Source organism: Saccostrea echinata, unplaced genomic scaffold (genome assembly GCF_033153115.1).
Source record: "Saccostrea echinata isolate AGI-Se365-2 ecotype Australia unplaced genomic scaffold, CSIRO_AGI_Sech_v1 ptg000030l, whole genome shotgun sequence".
Lineage (NCBI taxonomy): Eukaryota > Metazoa > Mollusca > Bivalvia > Ostreida > Ostreidae > Saccostrea > Saccostrea echinata.
Window position 1 is genome coordinate 17,151,858 of NW_026889779.1, and position 15,643 is coordinate 17,167,500.

The following is a 15,643-nucleotide window of genomic DNA, read 5'->3' on the forward strand; positions in this document are numbered from 1 at the left end:
TTTATTCTAAAGGTTACCAGTACTCTTGGAATACTTTTTTCAACAATTGTTTAAGTAGTTTATTGAATTAACAATCAGAAATGCTTTCACCCACTGAATATTTGTATTTTTACCTTTCAATACATGTACATCCAATAGAACCAATTTTGGAAGGAAATGAGTTGGTGTAAGGATCGAAACATCAGAACATAGATTACAGCTTTTGAAAAGGTCCTTTTTTCATTGGTAATATGTTCAAGGCTAATATTCAGATCTGGTTTGTTGAATGATTTTTTTTATTGTTATGTACAAAAAAGACTAATAAGAATGCAGTGGGTTTATCCATGATGGGTCAGGTTGAAGTGTGCTGCAAGAAAGAAATAGTATAGGCTTGTTGAAAAAACATTTTTATGCCCTGCCATGAATATGGCCGGGGCATATAGTGTTTGTCATGTCCGTCTTCCGTCCTTCCGTCACACTTTGCGTTTAGCTCTGTTCAAAGCTCAGTTTCAAGAAACTATCCAAGATATTTTTATCAAACTTCATATGCTGATAGATATTGATGAGAGCTATGCAACTGCATCAACATTTTTTGACCTTTCCTTTGACCTTGACCTCACTTTTCTTAAATTAGTGTTTAGCTCAGTTTTAAAGATACCATTCAAGATATTTTTATCAAACTTCATATGCTGATAGATATTGATGAGAGCTATTCAACTGCATCAACATTTTTTGACCTTGACCTTTCTTTTGACCTTGACCTCACTTTTCTTAAATTAGTGTTTAGCTCAGTTTTAAAGATACCATTCAAGATAGTGTAATCAAACTTCATATGTTGATACATACTGATGTAAGTTATTCAACTGCATCAACATTTTTTGACCTTGACCTTTCTTTTGACCTTGACCTCACTTTTCTTAAATTAGTGTTTAGCTCAGTTTTAATGAAACCATTCAAGATATTTTTAACAAACTTCATATGCTGATACATACTGATGAGAGCTATTCAACTGCATCAATATTTTTTACCTTGACCTTTCCTTTGACCTTGACCTCACTTTTCTTAAATAAGTTTTTAGCTCAGTTTTAAAGATACCATTCAAGATAGTGTTATCAAACTTCATATGCTGATACATACTGATGAGAGCTATTCAACTGCATCAACATTTTTTGACCTTGACGTTTCCTTTGACCTTGACCTCACTTTTCTTAAATTAGTGTCAAACTTCATATGCTGATACATACTGATGAGAGCTATTCAACTGCATCAATATTTTTTGACTTTGACCTTTCCTTTGACCTTGACCTCACTTTTCTTAAATTTGTGTCAAACTTCATATGCTGATACATACTAATGTAAGCTATTCAACTGCATCAATATTTTTTCACCTTGGCCTTTCCTTTGACCTTGACCTCACCTTTCTCAATTTGTGTTAAAATGTTGCATTACTAATATACCCTCGGCGGGGCATTCATGTCCTATGGAAATATTTCTAGTTATCTTAATTTTTAGCATTTAGGTTAACACTTTTGCTTGGTATTGAGAAAATCCTTTCACCACTGGGGGTCAATAGTTAAATTTTGCCACTTTTAACAAAGTGATTTCAACATTCTGTTCTCTTTAAAATGCTTAGGAAGCAATTTCATTTTGTGCCCAAACAGAAATTCCTTGAAAACGTTATTATTGAGGCAACAGACCCGTATATTGGATTTGTTTTCTATTGTAATTCTAATACATTTTTATACAGGCAGAATGAAAAGGGGGGTGGGTGGGCACGACACCCTGTGCCCCCCCCCCCCCCGGCCAATCCTATCCAGTTCTCAAGGCCCTGCATGTTCAAAACAAGTTTGATGCGTTTCATCCTAGTGTTTTACTCACGAATAGTGTAGCATCCCTTTCTGTTGCAGGCGTCGGTGTCGCAGCATCCTCCGCAGAGTTGAGCGACATGGGGATCGTTACCAATACCAACTTGTCGCCTGCCGTGTGACAGACCGTGGCCGTGCGAGAGGAAAGCGCGACACATCTGCAATGAGACAAATGAATTAATGAATTGTTACACGAATTATACGAGACTCTCATGTAAGGGGTTTCGTCTTTGTTTTAACAGATTTAGAATTTTTTTTTTAAGAATAAGTGCCTCCCCCAAGACACTAAGAATTCTTGTCAAATATGCATAGTTTTCATTTTACAAAAGCAGTTTCATGCAATGGGTTAACAAAGTTATACAGCCTTGTTGCACGTATTGGGTAGGGATTTAAGTTTGTTCTAAGTTGTGCATTGCATCGTCTTGATGCAAACTCCACTCACCACTTTGCTACGACAGCCCATAGTGTGCCGTACGTTATGGTTTTGATCCATCACAACATCGGCATAGCACTCCTGCAGCAAAGACACAAATGGATAAACTGCGTGCAAAGATTAAATTTCGAGCAATGTAGTGCTTTTGTTTGGTTTGGAGTAAGTTTTACCTGATGATCTTCGCAGTTTTGGATTTGTGTGCAGGATAAGGGATCCACTTCTGGATTTTCACATACCTGGCACTTTCTAGTTGGTTTAGGAGCTTTAGCAAAATGTCAAAACATAATTCGATTGTGACATTCCATATGCATTTAAAGTAAATAATTAGACCTTAACTAAAACTCTTGGATGGTGGTATTGCCTTGCACAATTTCTTATTGACGTTACATGTAAAATTGTTTCTGATCAATTCCTCTTATTCAAATTTATAAGAGTGATAAATCGTGTTACTTGTGACGATTGTACACAACTTGTTGTTACAATAACCAGATGAACAACATTGTGTGCACAGGTGTATAATGTTTCTTTTTTCTCTGTCAGTCATGTCTTCAATGTCCTCTTCACGTTTTCCAAGAGAAGAGAGAATATCACAAATCTGTCAAAAATGTGCATTGTTTCCGAATTATCTCAGCATATTTAAGGAAAGACAAGGATGGACTGATTATGTAAAGATTTGTTTGCTGGTGTATAATGTATATCTGGGTAACCTTGTATTACTCACTCGTTTGGCTTTACACCCCAGTGAAAAGTAAACATTTCCCTCTTCACTGATATACTTGTCGGTGAAACATTGCTGAAAAGCAAAAATTTAAAAAAAAATCACACAGATTTTAAGATGACAGTTATTGCGTTATATGAATACATTTTTTTAAATTATGGTTTTGTTTTTGTTTCTTTGCTTTTTGATAATGTAACCAGAAATCTCAATAAAACTCCCTTACATTGGAGGTTAAATTTAGTATCAGATGACGTCATACCTCGTCTGTATTACAAGCTTCTGTGACGGTGCAGTCAACAGCGTCTGCTACCTTGTCACATCGGTAGCACACCAATGGGGCTATGGCAGAGTCATAACATCAATAATATTTTTCATTGATTTTATTTCTTAAATACAGCACATTTTGTCAACTAAAAGTAGAAAGCTAGAAATATTCTACCTGTGTCGACTGGGACTAGCAACTTAGGAATACTTATTTTATGAAGAACAAAAAATAAATTTGTAATTATTGATAAACTGTCATCGAGGTACATGTGTTTTATCAATAGTGTTATTACACCCCACCCACCCCGCCCCCTCTTTTTCTCTAATGTATTTTGTCTACTATATATTTCATGGCCGTAGGAACCCGGGCACGGGAGGGGGGTGCCCCCCTCCTCCCAATAATTTTGCCGATATTTAGAATACTAAACTGCTTGTGCCCTCTCAATAATAACACTTCTGATGCCTTTTTTTTTTTGCTTGTCAAGAAATTTTTGGTAGTTGATAGTGCCCCCCCCCACCCCCACCCCCCCAACTGAAAATTGAAAATGTATGGTTGCCCCCCCCCCCCCGAAATTGCTTCATTTTCCCTCCTAATCAAAACACACACCGCGTAAACAAACATAACAAACTATGGACTCGTATTCTGAAATGACCTTTTCCTTTTCTTCAGGAACGTTGTGTCTGTGTGTTTATGAGGGGAAGCCATACGAACCTTGTTTCTTGACTGATCCACCATGGAGACAAACGAGCCCTAAAAATTCATATGAAAAAAAAAATGGTTATGGAAATTTTCTATTAATTTCTTTAATTCATTACACTCTTGAAACTGTGGCTGGGAGAATTTCTAACCTGACAGAAGAAAAATGGTTCCTGCTAACGACGGCATTTTGCACTGAAGTGATCTGTCCTGTGTTTCTAATAATATTTCTGATCTTGATAACCTTTACAGTTTGTGTCATATGATTAACATACATTTATAAGACTTGATCAATTCATCTATCAATATAGATTATTCATGTAGATTTGAGAAAGTCTATGTTCAAAACCCCCAGGAGTATAGGCATAAAATGAAGAATTTTGCAATCACTGTGTATTTTTGGTTTTCTAAAGATATAAATCTACTAATTCTGATGTTTCGTAATTGTTTCTTACACAATATATATAGAGGAATCCCATAAAGATTATACTGTCTTTACTGTGTTATAATGGTTCCATATGTAATAGTTTATATAGGGATTTACACAGCATACAAAAAGTCGAGATAAAAATAGTAAGAATTTAAAAAATGTAGAAATACTCTTACATCAAATAGAAATAAAGCAGTGTTACAGTAGCAGATCTGAAATCAACGTGTTTAAGAACGAAAAGAATTTGATTTAAACACCTGTGAAAAAGGTGTGTGTGTATGATATATATATATAGATATAGATATAGATATATATATATATATATATATATATATCGAACAAAATTAAAATTGTAAAAAATCATACCATGTAAATAAAGAGCACCCCCTTACTTAATTTTAAATAATAAATTCAATGAAATATTGGATCTTTGAAGACATTCCCAATATTGAGCGACATGTGAATGACGAATGAGGTGACTTTCCATATTTAGATATTATTTATGCGTTTCTAGGGTGTTAGCCCCGCCTCTCTCTCCACGTGCATGTGAGAGACTGTATAAGAGAAGATTCTCCATTCATAAATTGTTATAGTTATTTCATCTTTACAAACTTTTACTCCAATTAGTGCAATATTTTTGCTTTTTTTTCTACAGCCATGGTGTTCTACATTGTGCCAGCGGTGAGTTTTTCCCCTATATGTCTTGCATGTATATGCGTTTTCTATGAGATATCAAAATGAGAATACATGAAGTAAATATTTTCATCGCTCTTTTTATTTTACTTTTCAACTACATTTTTCTTAATATAAATTCAGAAATCATTATCAAGAATTTAACAAAATGTGCGAGATAATGTATTAAAACCTTTCTTTTCTTTCAAATTAGATTATATAAAGTAAACTGATACAATGCCCTTTGTACGAAGTCAAACGAAAACTAAGGTTTGCGGTTCTGTTTCCAGCAAAACTAGGAATAAAAATATAATTTTAAATTTATTTGGGAATAAATTGGACATTGATTTGTTAAGAATATGTTTAGAAGTGAGGCAGAATTGCCTCTAGATCCTCTTATCGGCTCTATCGGCAGCAGTAACAGATGCTCACGTTGAAGATAACGCGGTCACGTTAACAACACTTTTATCAACTACCCGAACAATCCTCATAGGGTCAAAAGGACTAAAATGTCCTTAATGGACAGTGACCGTGAATTCCTGTGATGCAATGTTTGCTTTTCCGGTTGAACTTAGTACAGCCATGCCACACCGGCCTTGGTATCGCTGGACGTGCTAAATAATGGCACTATTGTCTGTAGACAGAACGAAAGCTTTCTAGTCTCTATACATAAGGAAAATATGTACATATTAGATCAATTAAAGGGAAAATCCGTTTACGTCAATTTAACGTTTCAGTAATATATTTATACATAATATTGGTGAGGTGCTTGGGAACAAAGAGAAACCAATTGACTCCCGAACTTTAGTTCCATTTTTACCTGGATGTCAAATTCTACAAAATTAAATCCATTTGGTTAGAGAGCAGGGGTATCTGATTGCAATATTAAAACAGAAATACTTGAAGTTAATCAGAAAAAAGGAGAAAAAAAGACAAATATATATTTTTCAAAAATACTTTATTCTTTATTTGGTTACAAAAAAGTCTTAAGTTCTTCGGTTCTGTAATAAACACTTAAATATTATTTAATAGATTTTGTACTATTATATATATAAAATGAATCTTGCAATATTGTAAAGGTTTTTTGCAACTTCCGTATCTTGGAGGTATTACTTGAAAATTAATCGCATTTTTTTCTATTACAGGTGCTTTTCGCTTTCGCAGTATCCACTGTTGAATGCCGCTCCTTGTCTTGTGTGAGTACAATATGACATTTTTAGCAACTTTTCATTCTTTAATTGACTTTCTGATGTTCGTTAACCAATAGTTATTAAGCCAACTACATGTAGCGGGATTTTTCTTTCAGAATTTGAACTGCCCCACCGGAACAAAATGCGTTCTTCAGAGGAGTACTTGCGAATACCCGCCATGTAAACGTTACCCTGTCTGTCTCGGTAAGTTGTTTCATGGTTTTGCTGCAATCAACAATTAGTTTTTCTCATTTGAAGAGATTCAGTTGTTAGAAGTATTGTGATTTCCAACCGGACTAAATAAGAAATTGTCGAAAATTTTATCAGTGGTGTTGTCCGCTTTGCAGTACATTTACTTATTTTCTTTGGTTTTAACAACCCATAATAATAACCATTTTCAGATGTTAATCCACCTTATCAGAGTAACCATGTCCCAGCCGTAGTTTCCCGCCCAGGGAGATGCCCTGTCCCCACGACACCTGGACCATGTACAACACAATGTCAGAACGATGCTATGTGCCCCAACAATGGAATCTGTTGTTATAATGGCTGTGGCTTTACGTGCAGCAGACCACAAACCAAACCAGGTACATGCCCTCGATATCTTCGGAACGAAAACCTCTGTGGAATGGACTGCTCGAATGATAGTGACTGCCCGGGGGTTGAGAAATGCTGTCTTACGGCCTGTGGGAGCACTTGTTCAAGACCCTGTTATTACTACCTATTCAATACTGCAAACCAAGTAGCTGGCGTCCGATCGGCATTTTGGTCCCTTCCGTACATGTGTCGCCGAATGTAGCACCTGCCCAACTTCAGATGTCTTGAATTTGCCATACGTTATCGAACTATGTTGGACTTTGTCTGTGTGTGCGTGTGTGTGATTGTCAGCATGTACAGCCGTCCAAATGTGTTCAACTTTTTACTTTTATTCAAGTGACAAAGAAGGGAACGTTTGAAATATTCTATGTTTATTTTACAGCATTTTTTATTTGTGCAATGATACATGTGTATAACTTATCAGATCTGAATAAATTATTTATTTTCAGGTAGGTTTTTTTGTGTATCATCTTTTTTCGTAATTCAGAAATTATTGCCATTCAGTTCAAGAGGACTTTTTTCTGTGTATCAAATAAATACATATTTTAACTCTCTCTCTCTCTCTCTCTCTCTCTCTCTCTCTCTCCCCTACATAGAAATGATGCTTATGTACGCGAAAATCAATATGCTTGCTTCACTGCAATGGACAAGGGGAATTTCAAGATTCATAATACATTGTTCCTAAACCCCGGATACAATTATTCTCGGGAAAGGTTTTAGAAAAAAAAAGTGGGGGGAGGGGGTTCACTTGTAGAGTACAGACGTCATTAAATTAAAGGAATTTCATTATTCTGATATTTCCTTTTCAAAACTTCATGTTTAGGAATTATAAATGTGATTTTGAATCAAATGCAACCTGGTAATGTATAATATTGAGATTAAATAAAGATTTCATTCTTTAGTTGCAGTAAGATAACGGATACCTCTTAACAAATTTAATTTATCTCTGTGTATAATTTGAAAATGACCAAGGAATCTCGATTCTACTGATTAAAAAAAAAAATCTAAGATTAAAAGAAGACTTGACTTTCATAGAAACATCCAACGACATGTTAAGGTCGGTCAATCGATATATTGGTTCTTTTGATTGATCATGTGTTTTTTATGCCCCCGTAATCGAAGATTTGGGGGTATATAGTTTTTGCCCTGTCCGTCTGTCTGTCTGTTTATCTGCTTGTCCGCAAAAACTTTAACATTGCCCATAACTTTTGATTGGTTGGAGCTTTGACTTTCATATTTCACATGTGTATACCATGTGACAAGACCTTTCTTTGGGTACCATCATATTTGACCTTTTGACCTTGACCTTGGAGTTTGACCCAGTTTACTTCACATGTGTAATCCTTGTGATAAGATCTTTTGAATACCAACAACTTTGACCTTTTGACCTTGACTACTTTTGAAAAACTTTAACCTTAGCCATAACTTTTGAACGGTTGATGCTAGGGCTTTCATACTTCACATGTGTAATTCTTGTGACAATACCTTCCTTTGAATACCAAGAACTTTGATCCTTTGACACTGACCTTGGAGTTGACCGACTTTTGGAAAACTTTAATCTTGGCCATTACTTTTGAACAGTTGGTGCTAGGGCTTTCATACTTCACATGTGTATTTCTTGTGACAAGACCTTCCTTTGGATATCAACATTTATAGCCCATTGACCTTGGAGTTTGACGAACTTTTGCAAAACTTTAACCTTGGCCATAACTTTTGAATAGTTTGTGCTAAGACGTTCACACTTCACAGAAGCAATCCTTGTGACAAGACCTTACTCTAGATACCAACAACTTTGACCCTTTGACCTAAGCCTTGGAATTTGACCTACTTTTGAAAAACTTCAACCTTGGCCATACCTTTTGAACGGTTGGTGCTAGGGCTTTCATACTTCACATATGCATTTCTTGTGAGAAGGCCTTTCCTTGGGCACCATTGATTTTGACCATTTGACCTTGATGTTCGACTTACTTTTGAAATTTTTTAACCTTTTCCATATCTATTCAATGGTTGTTACTAGGGCTTTCATATTCTCGAGACAAGACCTTACTTTGGGTACCAACATATCTGATTTGCATTTAAGAAAGTTTAACCTTCACTATTAGTTGCCATACGGGCGCATCAGTGTTTCACAAACACATTTTTATGCCCCTGGATCGAAAGATCCCGGGGGTATATTGTTTTTGTCCTGTCTGTCTGTTTATCTGTTTGTCTGTCTGTCTGTTGTCAACTTTAACCTTGCCCATAACTTTTGATTGGTTGGAGCTATGACTTTCATATTTCACATGTGTATTCCTTGTGATTAGACATTTCTTTGGGTACCATCATATTTGACCTTTTGACCTTGGAGTTTGACCCAGTTTCGCAAAATTTTATGAGACTTTAACCCTGGCAATAACTTCTAAACAGTCGGTGCTTGGGATTTCAAACTTCACATGTGTATTCCTTGTGACAAAACCTTCCTCTGGATACCAACAACTTTGACCTTTTGACCTTGGAGTTTGACGTACTTTTGAAAAACTTTAACCTTGGCCATAACTTTTGAACAGTTGGTGCTTGGGGTTTCAAACTTCACATGTTATTCCATGTGACAAGACCTTCCTCTGAATGTCAACCTCTTTGACCCTTTGACCTTGTACTAGGAGTTTGAACTACTTTTGAAAAACTTTAACCTTGGCCATAACTTTTGAATGGTTGGAGCTAGGGCTTTCATACTTCACATATGTAATCCTTGTGACAAGACCTTTTTTTTGGATACCAACCACTTTGACCTTTTGACCCTGACCTAGGAGTTTGACCTACTTTTGAAAAACTTTAACCTTGGCCATAACTTTTGAATGGTTGATGCTACGGCTTTCATACTTCACATATGTAATCCTTGTGATATCACCTTCCTTTGGATACCAACCAATTTGACCCTTTGACCTTGACATAGGAGTTTTACCCACTTTTGAAAAACTTTAACCTTGGTCATAACTTTTGAATAGTTGGTGCTAGGGCTTTCATACTTCACATACGTAATCCTTGTGACAAGACCTTTCTTTGGATACCAACCACTTTGACCCTTCGACCTTGACATAGGAGTTTGACCTACTTTCGAAAAACTTTAACCTTGGTCATAACTTTTGAATGGTTGGTGCTAGGGCTTTCATACTTTACATATGTAATCCTTGTGACAAGACCTTCCTTTGGATACCAACAACTTTGCCCTTGATTTTTACTTACTTTTAAAAAACTTTAACCTTTGCCATAACTTTTGGACAGTTGCAGCTAGGGTTTTCAAATTTCACAGGTATATTCCTCGAGACAAGATCTTTCTTTGGGTACCAACATTTTTTTTTATCTTTTGGCCTGGATTTCGACTTGCGTTTGAGAAACTTTAACCTTCGCCATAAGCTGTTATACGGGAGCATCAGTGTTTCACAAACACATCTTGTTTTCTTTTCTTTTTTTTCAATGAAAACATGTATTTTTCTAGATCAAAATTGATATACATGTATTAATTTTCAGACAATTTAGAAATGTTTAAAGTGACGTAAGCCAGTTTCACACTAAAGTCTAAGTGAAAAATATGGGGGGGGGGGGGGTTCTGGCGTTTAAGGGTTTATTCAGGGTTATAAATAATAATTACCATTCATATGTATGTACAGTATGACTATAAAATGTTCCCTCATTTGATTTTCATTATAAAATATAATCATATCAATAATCAAAAAGTCATATTAGGTTCCATACTTGTATATTGTATGTTTTACTAATTTTTTTACAGTGATAGTTTTAAATACAGTTTTAATTTATAGACATATATCAATGTCCCATATGCATAAGTGTTGCAAAACATTGCTTGTATGCCCTGTCATACTTTGTACTGGCCCCAGTCCCTGGTGATAAATCTTGCCTGGTGCCTTGAACGCACGCTGCTTTACACGAGTTATTACTAAACTTTTGTGATAATATTACCCGATGTCATTGATTATGCAGTATCAATACTGGTGTAACTTACTGGGACTCTCTAGTCCCCATTTTCATCCCGATATTCATGCTCTTCACATACATATTACATAATATTAGTATTATATTAAGTAGAGAGCGATATCACTTTTTAACGGTTTCTTGCACTTTTTTGATGCCAATAGTTCGACTTTTTTAAAAAATTTGCCATGCCAATACTTGCACAAAGGTACATTAGTTCTAACTTTGAGGCAAAGTCAAGGTCGTAAGTATTAATTAAATTCTCTTATTCATAATGTCTTAACACAGTGGAAAAAACACAACAGAGAATTTATGGTTGACCGAAAGGTCCCATGCAAGTGACAAAGAGTGTCTTAACCAAATTCATTTTTGAAGGTCGAGGTCACAGTGATTGGAAGTCTAGGTCATCATTCTGAGAATGAAAAACGGTTAGCACTTTTCTCACATAAAAGTTTGTGATGACTGGAGGATGAAATGTATGGAGATAACGAACAGTATTCAAGTTCAAAAGTCCATTAAACAATACAAATTTTGGAGCAGAGCAAACACGGACCTCTAAAACATCAGAGATGGGATCAGGTGCCATGAAGGAGTGAGCATCCCCTGCTGGCCGGTCACACCCGCCGTGTGCTCCTTGTCATGATCGGGTAATAACGGAAAAATCCGTCGACAATTCAGTGAGTAAATAATGGCCTAATAATTAGTATGAAAAACGTCAGTCGGCATTTGACTTCATGATAGACTGTACATGTATATGCTGACAAGGTCATTGTATCTACCATTGAACTTACGAAATGACGACTTTGAACAAGACTGCTGATATTCTTGTTTCATCAACTTGTTTGTCAATAACATACTTCGTTTTAGAAATTGTTCATACGTAGAGCATGCTCTTGCATTTCGAAACAACTGAGAGATATAAGCCCCGTATGCAGGTGATGAAGGTATATTGCTGCATAAGTGAGGGGAGCTGACGATTGTAAAGTTAAAGTCATCACGTTTATCATATAGCTTGGTTGTTAGATTACCATGAACGTCTTTTCTAGTAAAATATCCAAATATGAAGCAGATGTGTCAGACTCTGTGGTATCTTTATTTCAAGCTTACTGGGATATATCGTATCGATATACGAATGGAAATAACCATTGTTAATTGACAATACGTCGTCGATATATCTAAATGTCGAGTTGAAGGCAACAGCAAGTGTTTTGTTCTTTTCACGTACAAGATTTTGAACAAATTCTGCTTCATATGAATACAAAAATAGGTCTGCTAATAACGGTGCGCAATTGGTACCCAAGGAAATTCCAATAGATTGTTGGAAGACCGGTCTCCAAAAACCACATGGATGTTGTCAACCAGAAACTCGAGCATCTTTTTAATATCAACTTCAGAGTACCTGTGTGTACAATCAGAATGTTTTTAACAAAATAATTTTGCAAATGACCAATGACAAGGTAAGTAAATTTACGAGTTCCATTTTTATTGAAAAAGTAGTTGTCAATGATGTAAAAAAAAAAAAACCTGGACTTTAATGTGGGGAATGTAAATCTGGCATTTCAGATATCATGTTGCTCACAGAATCGATAGTTTTTGGTATCCCTACAGATCTTGATTGACCAGTTCGACTGCGATCTAAGTCCTCCTTTCTACTTTTGAATTTTCTAATCCACCTGAATACCGTACTGCATGAAAGACTAGTTTTCCGAAACATCAAAACCTATCTTGGTTCATTTGGATTTTTCAGCGATTTTTGGAATAAAACGTAGTTTTCACATAAGCCCTTATTTTCTTGGCAGAGACCTTTTTTAAACAGTTTAAGCTCTGTGAAGTGACCATGCTTATTTTAAAAGTGATTTTTTTTGCGAAGGCGATAGTAAAAAACGTACGATTTTCATGATTAGGAGTTCTTAAATTGAACTTTTCTAGTGTGAAAAAAAAAATAAAATTAACTGCTTCTACAATTATTATGAAAACCGTATGTTGCATGGCTTATTGAACGACACTCGTATACATGTATATATAGAAAAGTAATAGCAATCAAAATCTAAGTCTATTCTATATGTATAATAATGAACTCATGATCACATTTTTAAAATTTATTTTTATTTATTTCTTTAATGTTAATTCTCTTGAGAAAAAAAATTAATCTAGAAATGCAGCACGTCTAATGCAAGTGACAGACCAAGAATGCACTTTTACCGACTACATGTTAGGTTATTCTCGGGTGATGACATTGAATGATTTTTCACCTCATAAGACCCCAAACAACAATAAACTGCTTCTCACCTCCTGTTGTTGCTCATCATAGACTTATCACTTGCTCTGTAATTGCCTGTATCTCCACATCCTTAGTTCTAAAGCCTTATTTGTCTGCAGCCATCCTTTCCGTTTACCTATCTGCTGTTCTACAAATAGCCTGATTCAATAAACTCTTTTCAAATTCCCGCTGTGTGAAATCATGCTATATACGTTATCGAATGTTTTTTTTTCTGACACGTGTCTAGGCAATAACTGATCAGAAAATTGTATCCTCACTCGTAGCTGCAATAAAGTATAGCCCTCTCCATTTGTTTCGTTATCTATTATAATTTGTTTATTTTTTTTAGAGGTAAACAAAACAGTGTAGAGGGCAACATTATTGCAGCTACTTCACCCCCACCCCACCCTTAATATGATAAAGCAATCACGGCCCTACAAATTGTTGTGCATGCAGTACTTACAGTGGTATGAAGACTTAACCCTCAACTGACAATATAAAACACAATTCCGTACCGAAGACACAAGTATGCATGCAAATAAGTAAAGAAAAATAAAATATGTGTGCATAAAAATAACATACCGGTAGATCGAATGGTTCAAATGTTTGCTATTTCAACACCAACAATTGTTAAGTTGAACTACAAGCCAAATTTACACTAAAACCGTAAATTATTTTAATTTAAGTCTACGTTCAAGATTTTGGGGAAAACAATTTGTACTTAAGCAAATACCACATGTACTAATTAGTATCATAGTATTAAAGTTTGATGAGATTAGCAATCTGCGGCCCGAGACATGGTCCAGAGACAAGTTTAAGAAATACATGTACAATGTATCTGCAGATCTAAGATGGTGAATATCATAAGATAAAACAAGATGAAAATGGTTGTTTTATCACATAAATTCTCTGGTTCTATCAGGTGTCATCAAATGTTTTTGTGGGGTGATCAACCTGCATTGGAATCAGTAGTATTCAAGACAAAAAAGTACAATCACAACCACACAACTTGATAAACATTAAATTATTGCTTCTATACGGCTTCATGACTGGGAAATTAACACTTGCATAACCCCTCTTCAAAATTAAGTATATATTGCTGATATTAAACAAACCGGCTTTTTCTTTTATTCTTGAAATTCATTGTAATGCAAAACTTTTTCTATATAAAAAAAATAATACATGTAATTGAACATTCTAAGATTTAATGTAACTTTAATGAAAATTAAACACGCACCTGTCCAGGAACAAAAGGAACACAAATGCCTCCAAATGTGGTCCAAACTAGAGCTGTCCATGTGAGACTAATTACCTTCAAGGGTGCACATTAAAAACAATACAAGTTTGGAAAATTGCATCAATGAAGCTACTGTCACCTATAAACGACCTTTATTCTGGGACATGGTACATCCTCCATAAGCAACTTTTGTGTCAAAATTGAGCGTTTTAATATACTAATTATCAGAGTTATTCCGTGATCTTGTCTATCCCAAATATCAGTGTATCTGGGTCATGAAACAGCCTCTGATTGTAGGCTTTCTACATAATGTAACACAAATAACGTTTTTTCTTTATTCATGTATTTATTGTTTATATCATTTCTATTCAAAATCAGTCAAAAAATATACATCAATCCATGCATCAAATTTTTGTTTGTGTCATGTATCCTCAAGTAGTTTTGCTTTGGGTTCGAACATTGTCATACTGTATACGTGACAGGTATGAATTTCTAATGTTCGCCGTTATAAAGATACGTGAGTCGGACTTTAAATCCCTGTGACCTTGAACGACAAGTTCTCATATTTGGTCAGATCTGGAGGTACTAATGACATTTAGGTCAGGCCCGTAGCAACGGTTTCAAAAGTGGGGAGGCCAACCTCCAAAAAAAAAAAATGACAACCATAAAAAGGGGTGTCAACTTCCAAAATAATATGACAAGCAAAAAAATAAATAAATAAATAAAAGTCTTTGACTGCTCAAATTTAGGAATTTTCAAGTGCTCAACCTTACGGCAACAAAAGGGGGGCATCTTATAGAAATTTTATTACAGCAAAATACTATACTCAGAAAAAGTGTGGGACCGGGTCCCCCTCCAAAGTAACAGTGAGTCAAAACAAAAAAAGTTTCTTTATCACACCATACTGGACAAATAATAAAATTTACAATTCTTACTTTTCTGTTTGAATAACAACGTCACTAATACCACCGGATCTGACCAAATACGTGAACGTCATTGACTTAAAACAGTTATAAAAATAATGACGAAAACGAATAGTGATCTATCTCATAAATTCTGTAAGTAATACATATTATGAACAAGGCAAAAACACAGAGCCTTGAAACACTAGAGATTGGATCAGTAAGCATCTCCCGTCGTTCTGTCACACCCGTCGTGAGCCCTTTATATTGATCAGGTAAACGGAGCAATCCTAAATCAAAATTTGTATTAAAAAGTGGCCTGTCAATTACATGTCAGTCAAAGTACAACCCAAAGATAGAATGTATTTGCAAACTAGGTCTTTATAACTAGCATGGTTTTCGCGAAATGCTGGTTTTAAAAGAGATTGTT

At 35.3% G+C, this 15,643-nt stretch overlaps 2 protein-coding genes across 2 annotated transcripts; one reads left to right on the top strand and one right to left on the bottom strand.

The window, feature by feature from the left end:
• Positions 1 to 252: 252 nt before the first annotated feature.
• Positions 253 to 4,175, bottom strand: LOC133196467 (uncharacterized). Its single transcript, XM_061332360.1, has 9 exons — positions 4,109 to 4,175; positions 3,972 to 4,010; positions 3,255 to 3,334; positions 2,999 to 3,070; positions 2,728 to 2,872; positions 2,448 to 2,539; positions 2,287 to 2,358; positions 1,858 to 2,002; positions 253 to 346 (listed from the first exon to the last, which is right to left on the bottom strand). Exons 1-9 carry the CDS (start codon positions 4,143 to 4,145, stop codon positions 318 to 320), a joined length of 711 nt encoding a protein of 236 aa, XP_061188344.1. The 5' UTR covers positions 4,146 to 4,175; the 3' UTR covers positions 253 to 317.
• Positions 4,176 to 4,898: 723 nt separating this feature from the next.
• Positions 4,899 to 7,079, top strand: LOC133196468 (waprin-Phi1-like). Its single transcript, XM_061332361.1, has 4 exons — positions 4,899 to 5,067; positions 6,204 to 6,254; positions 6,365 to 6,452; positions 6,650 to 7,079. The coding sequence occupies exons 1-4, from the start codon at positions 5,044 to 5,046 to the stop codon at positions 7,045 to 7,047; spliced, it is 561 nt and encodes a 186-aa protein (XP_061188345.1). The 5' UTR covers positions 4,899 to 5,043; the 3' UTR covers positions 7,048 to 7,079.
• Positions 7,080 to 15,643: the final 8,564 nt, after the last annotated feature.

Coding starts and splice junctions, on each gene's coding strand:
- LOC133196467 (XM_061332360.1), bottom strand. CDS start 4,145: ATGCCGTCGTTAGCAGGAACCATTTTTCTTCTGTCAG. Junction 2,359..2,447: donor AAAACTGCGAAGATCATCAG/GTAAAACTTACT, acceptor TCTTTGCTGCAG/GAGTGCTATGCCGATGTTGT. Junction 347..1,857: donor AAAGGGATGCTACACTATTC/GTGAGTAAAACA, acceptor TCTTTCTTGCAG/CACACTTCAACCTGACCCAT.
- LOC133196468 (XM_061332361.1), top strand. CDS start 5,044: ATGGTGTTCTACATTGTGCCAGCG. Junction 6,255..6,364: donor AATGCCGCTCCTTGTCTTGT/GTGAGTACAATA, acceptor TTTTTCTTTCAG/AATTTGAACTGCCCCACCGG. Junction 6,453..6,649: donor ACGTTACCCTGTCTGTCTCG/GTAAGTTGTTTC, acceptor AACCATTTTCAG/ATGTTAATCCACCTTATCAG.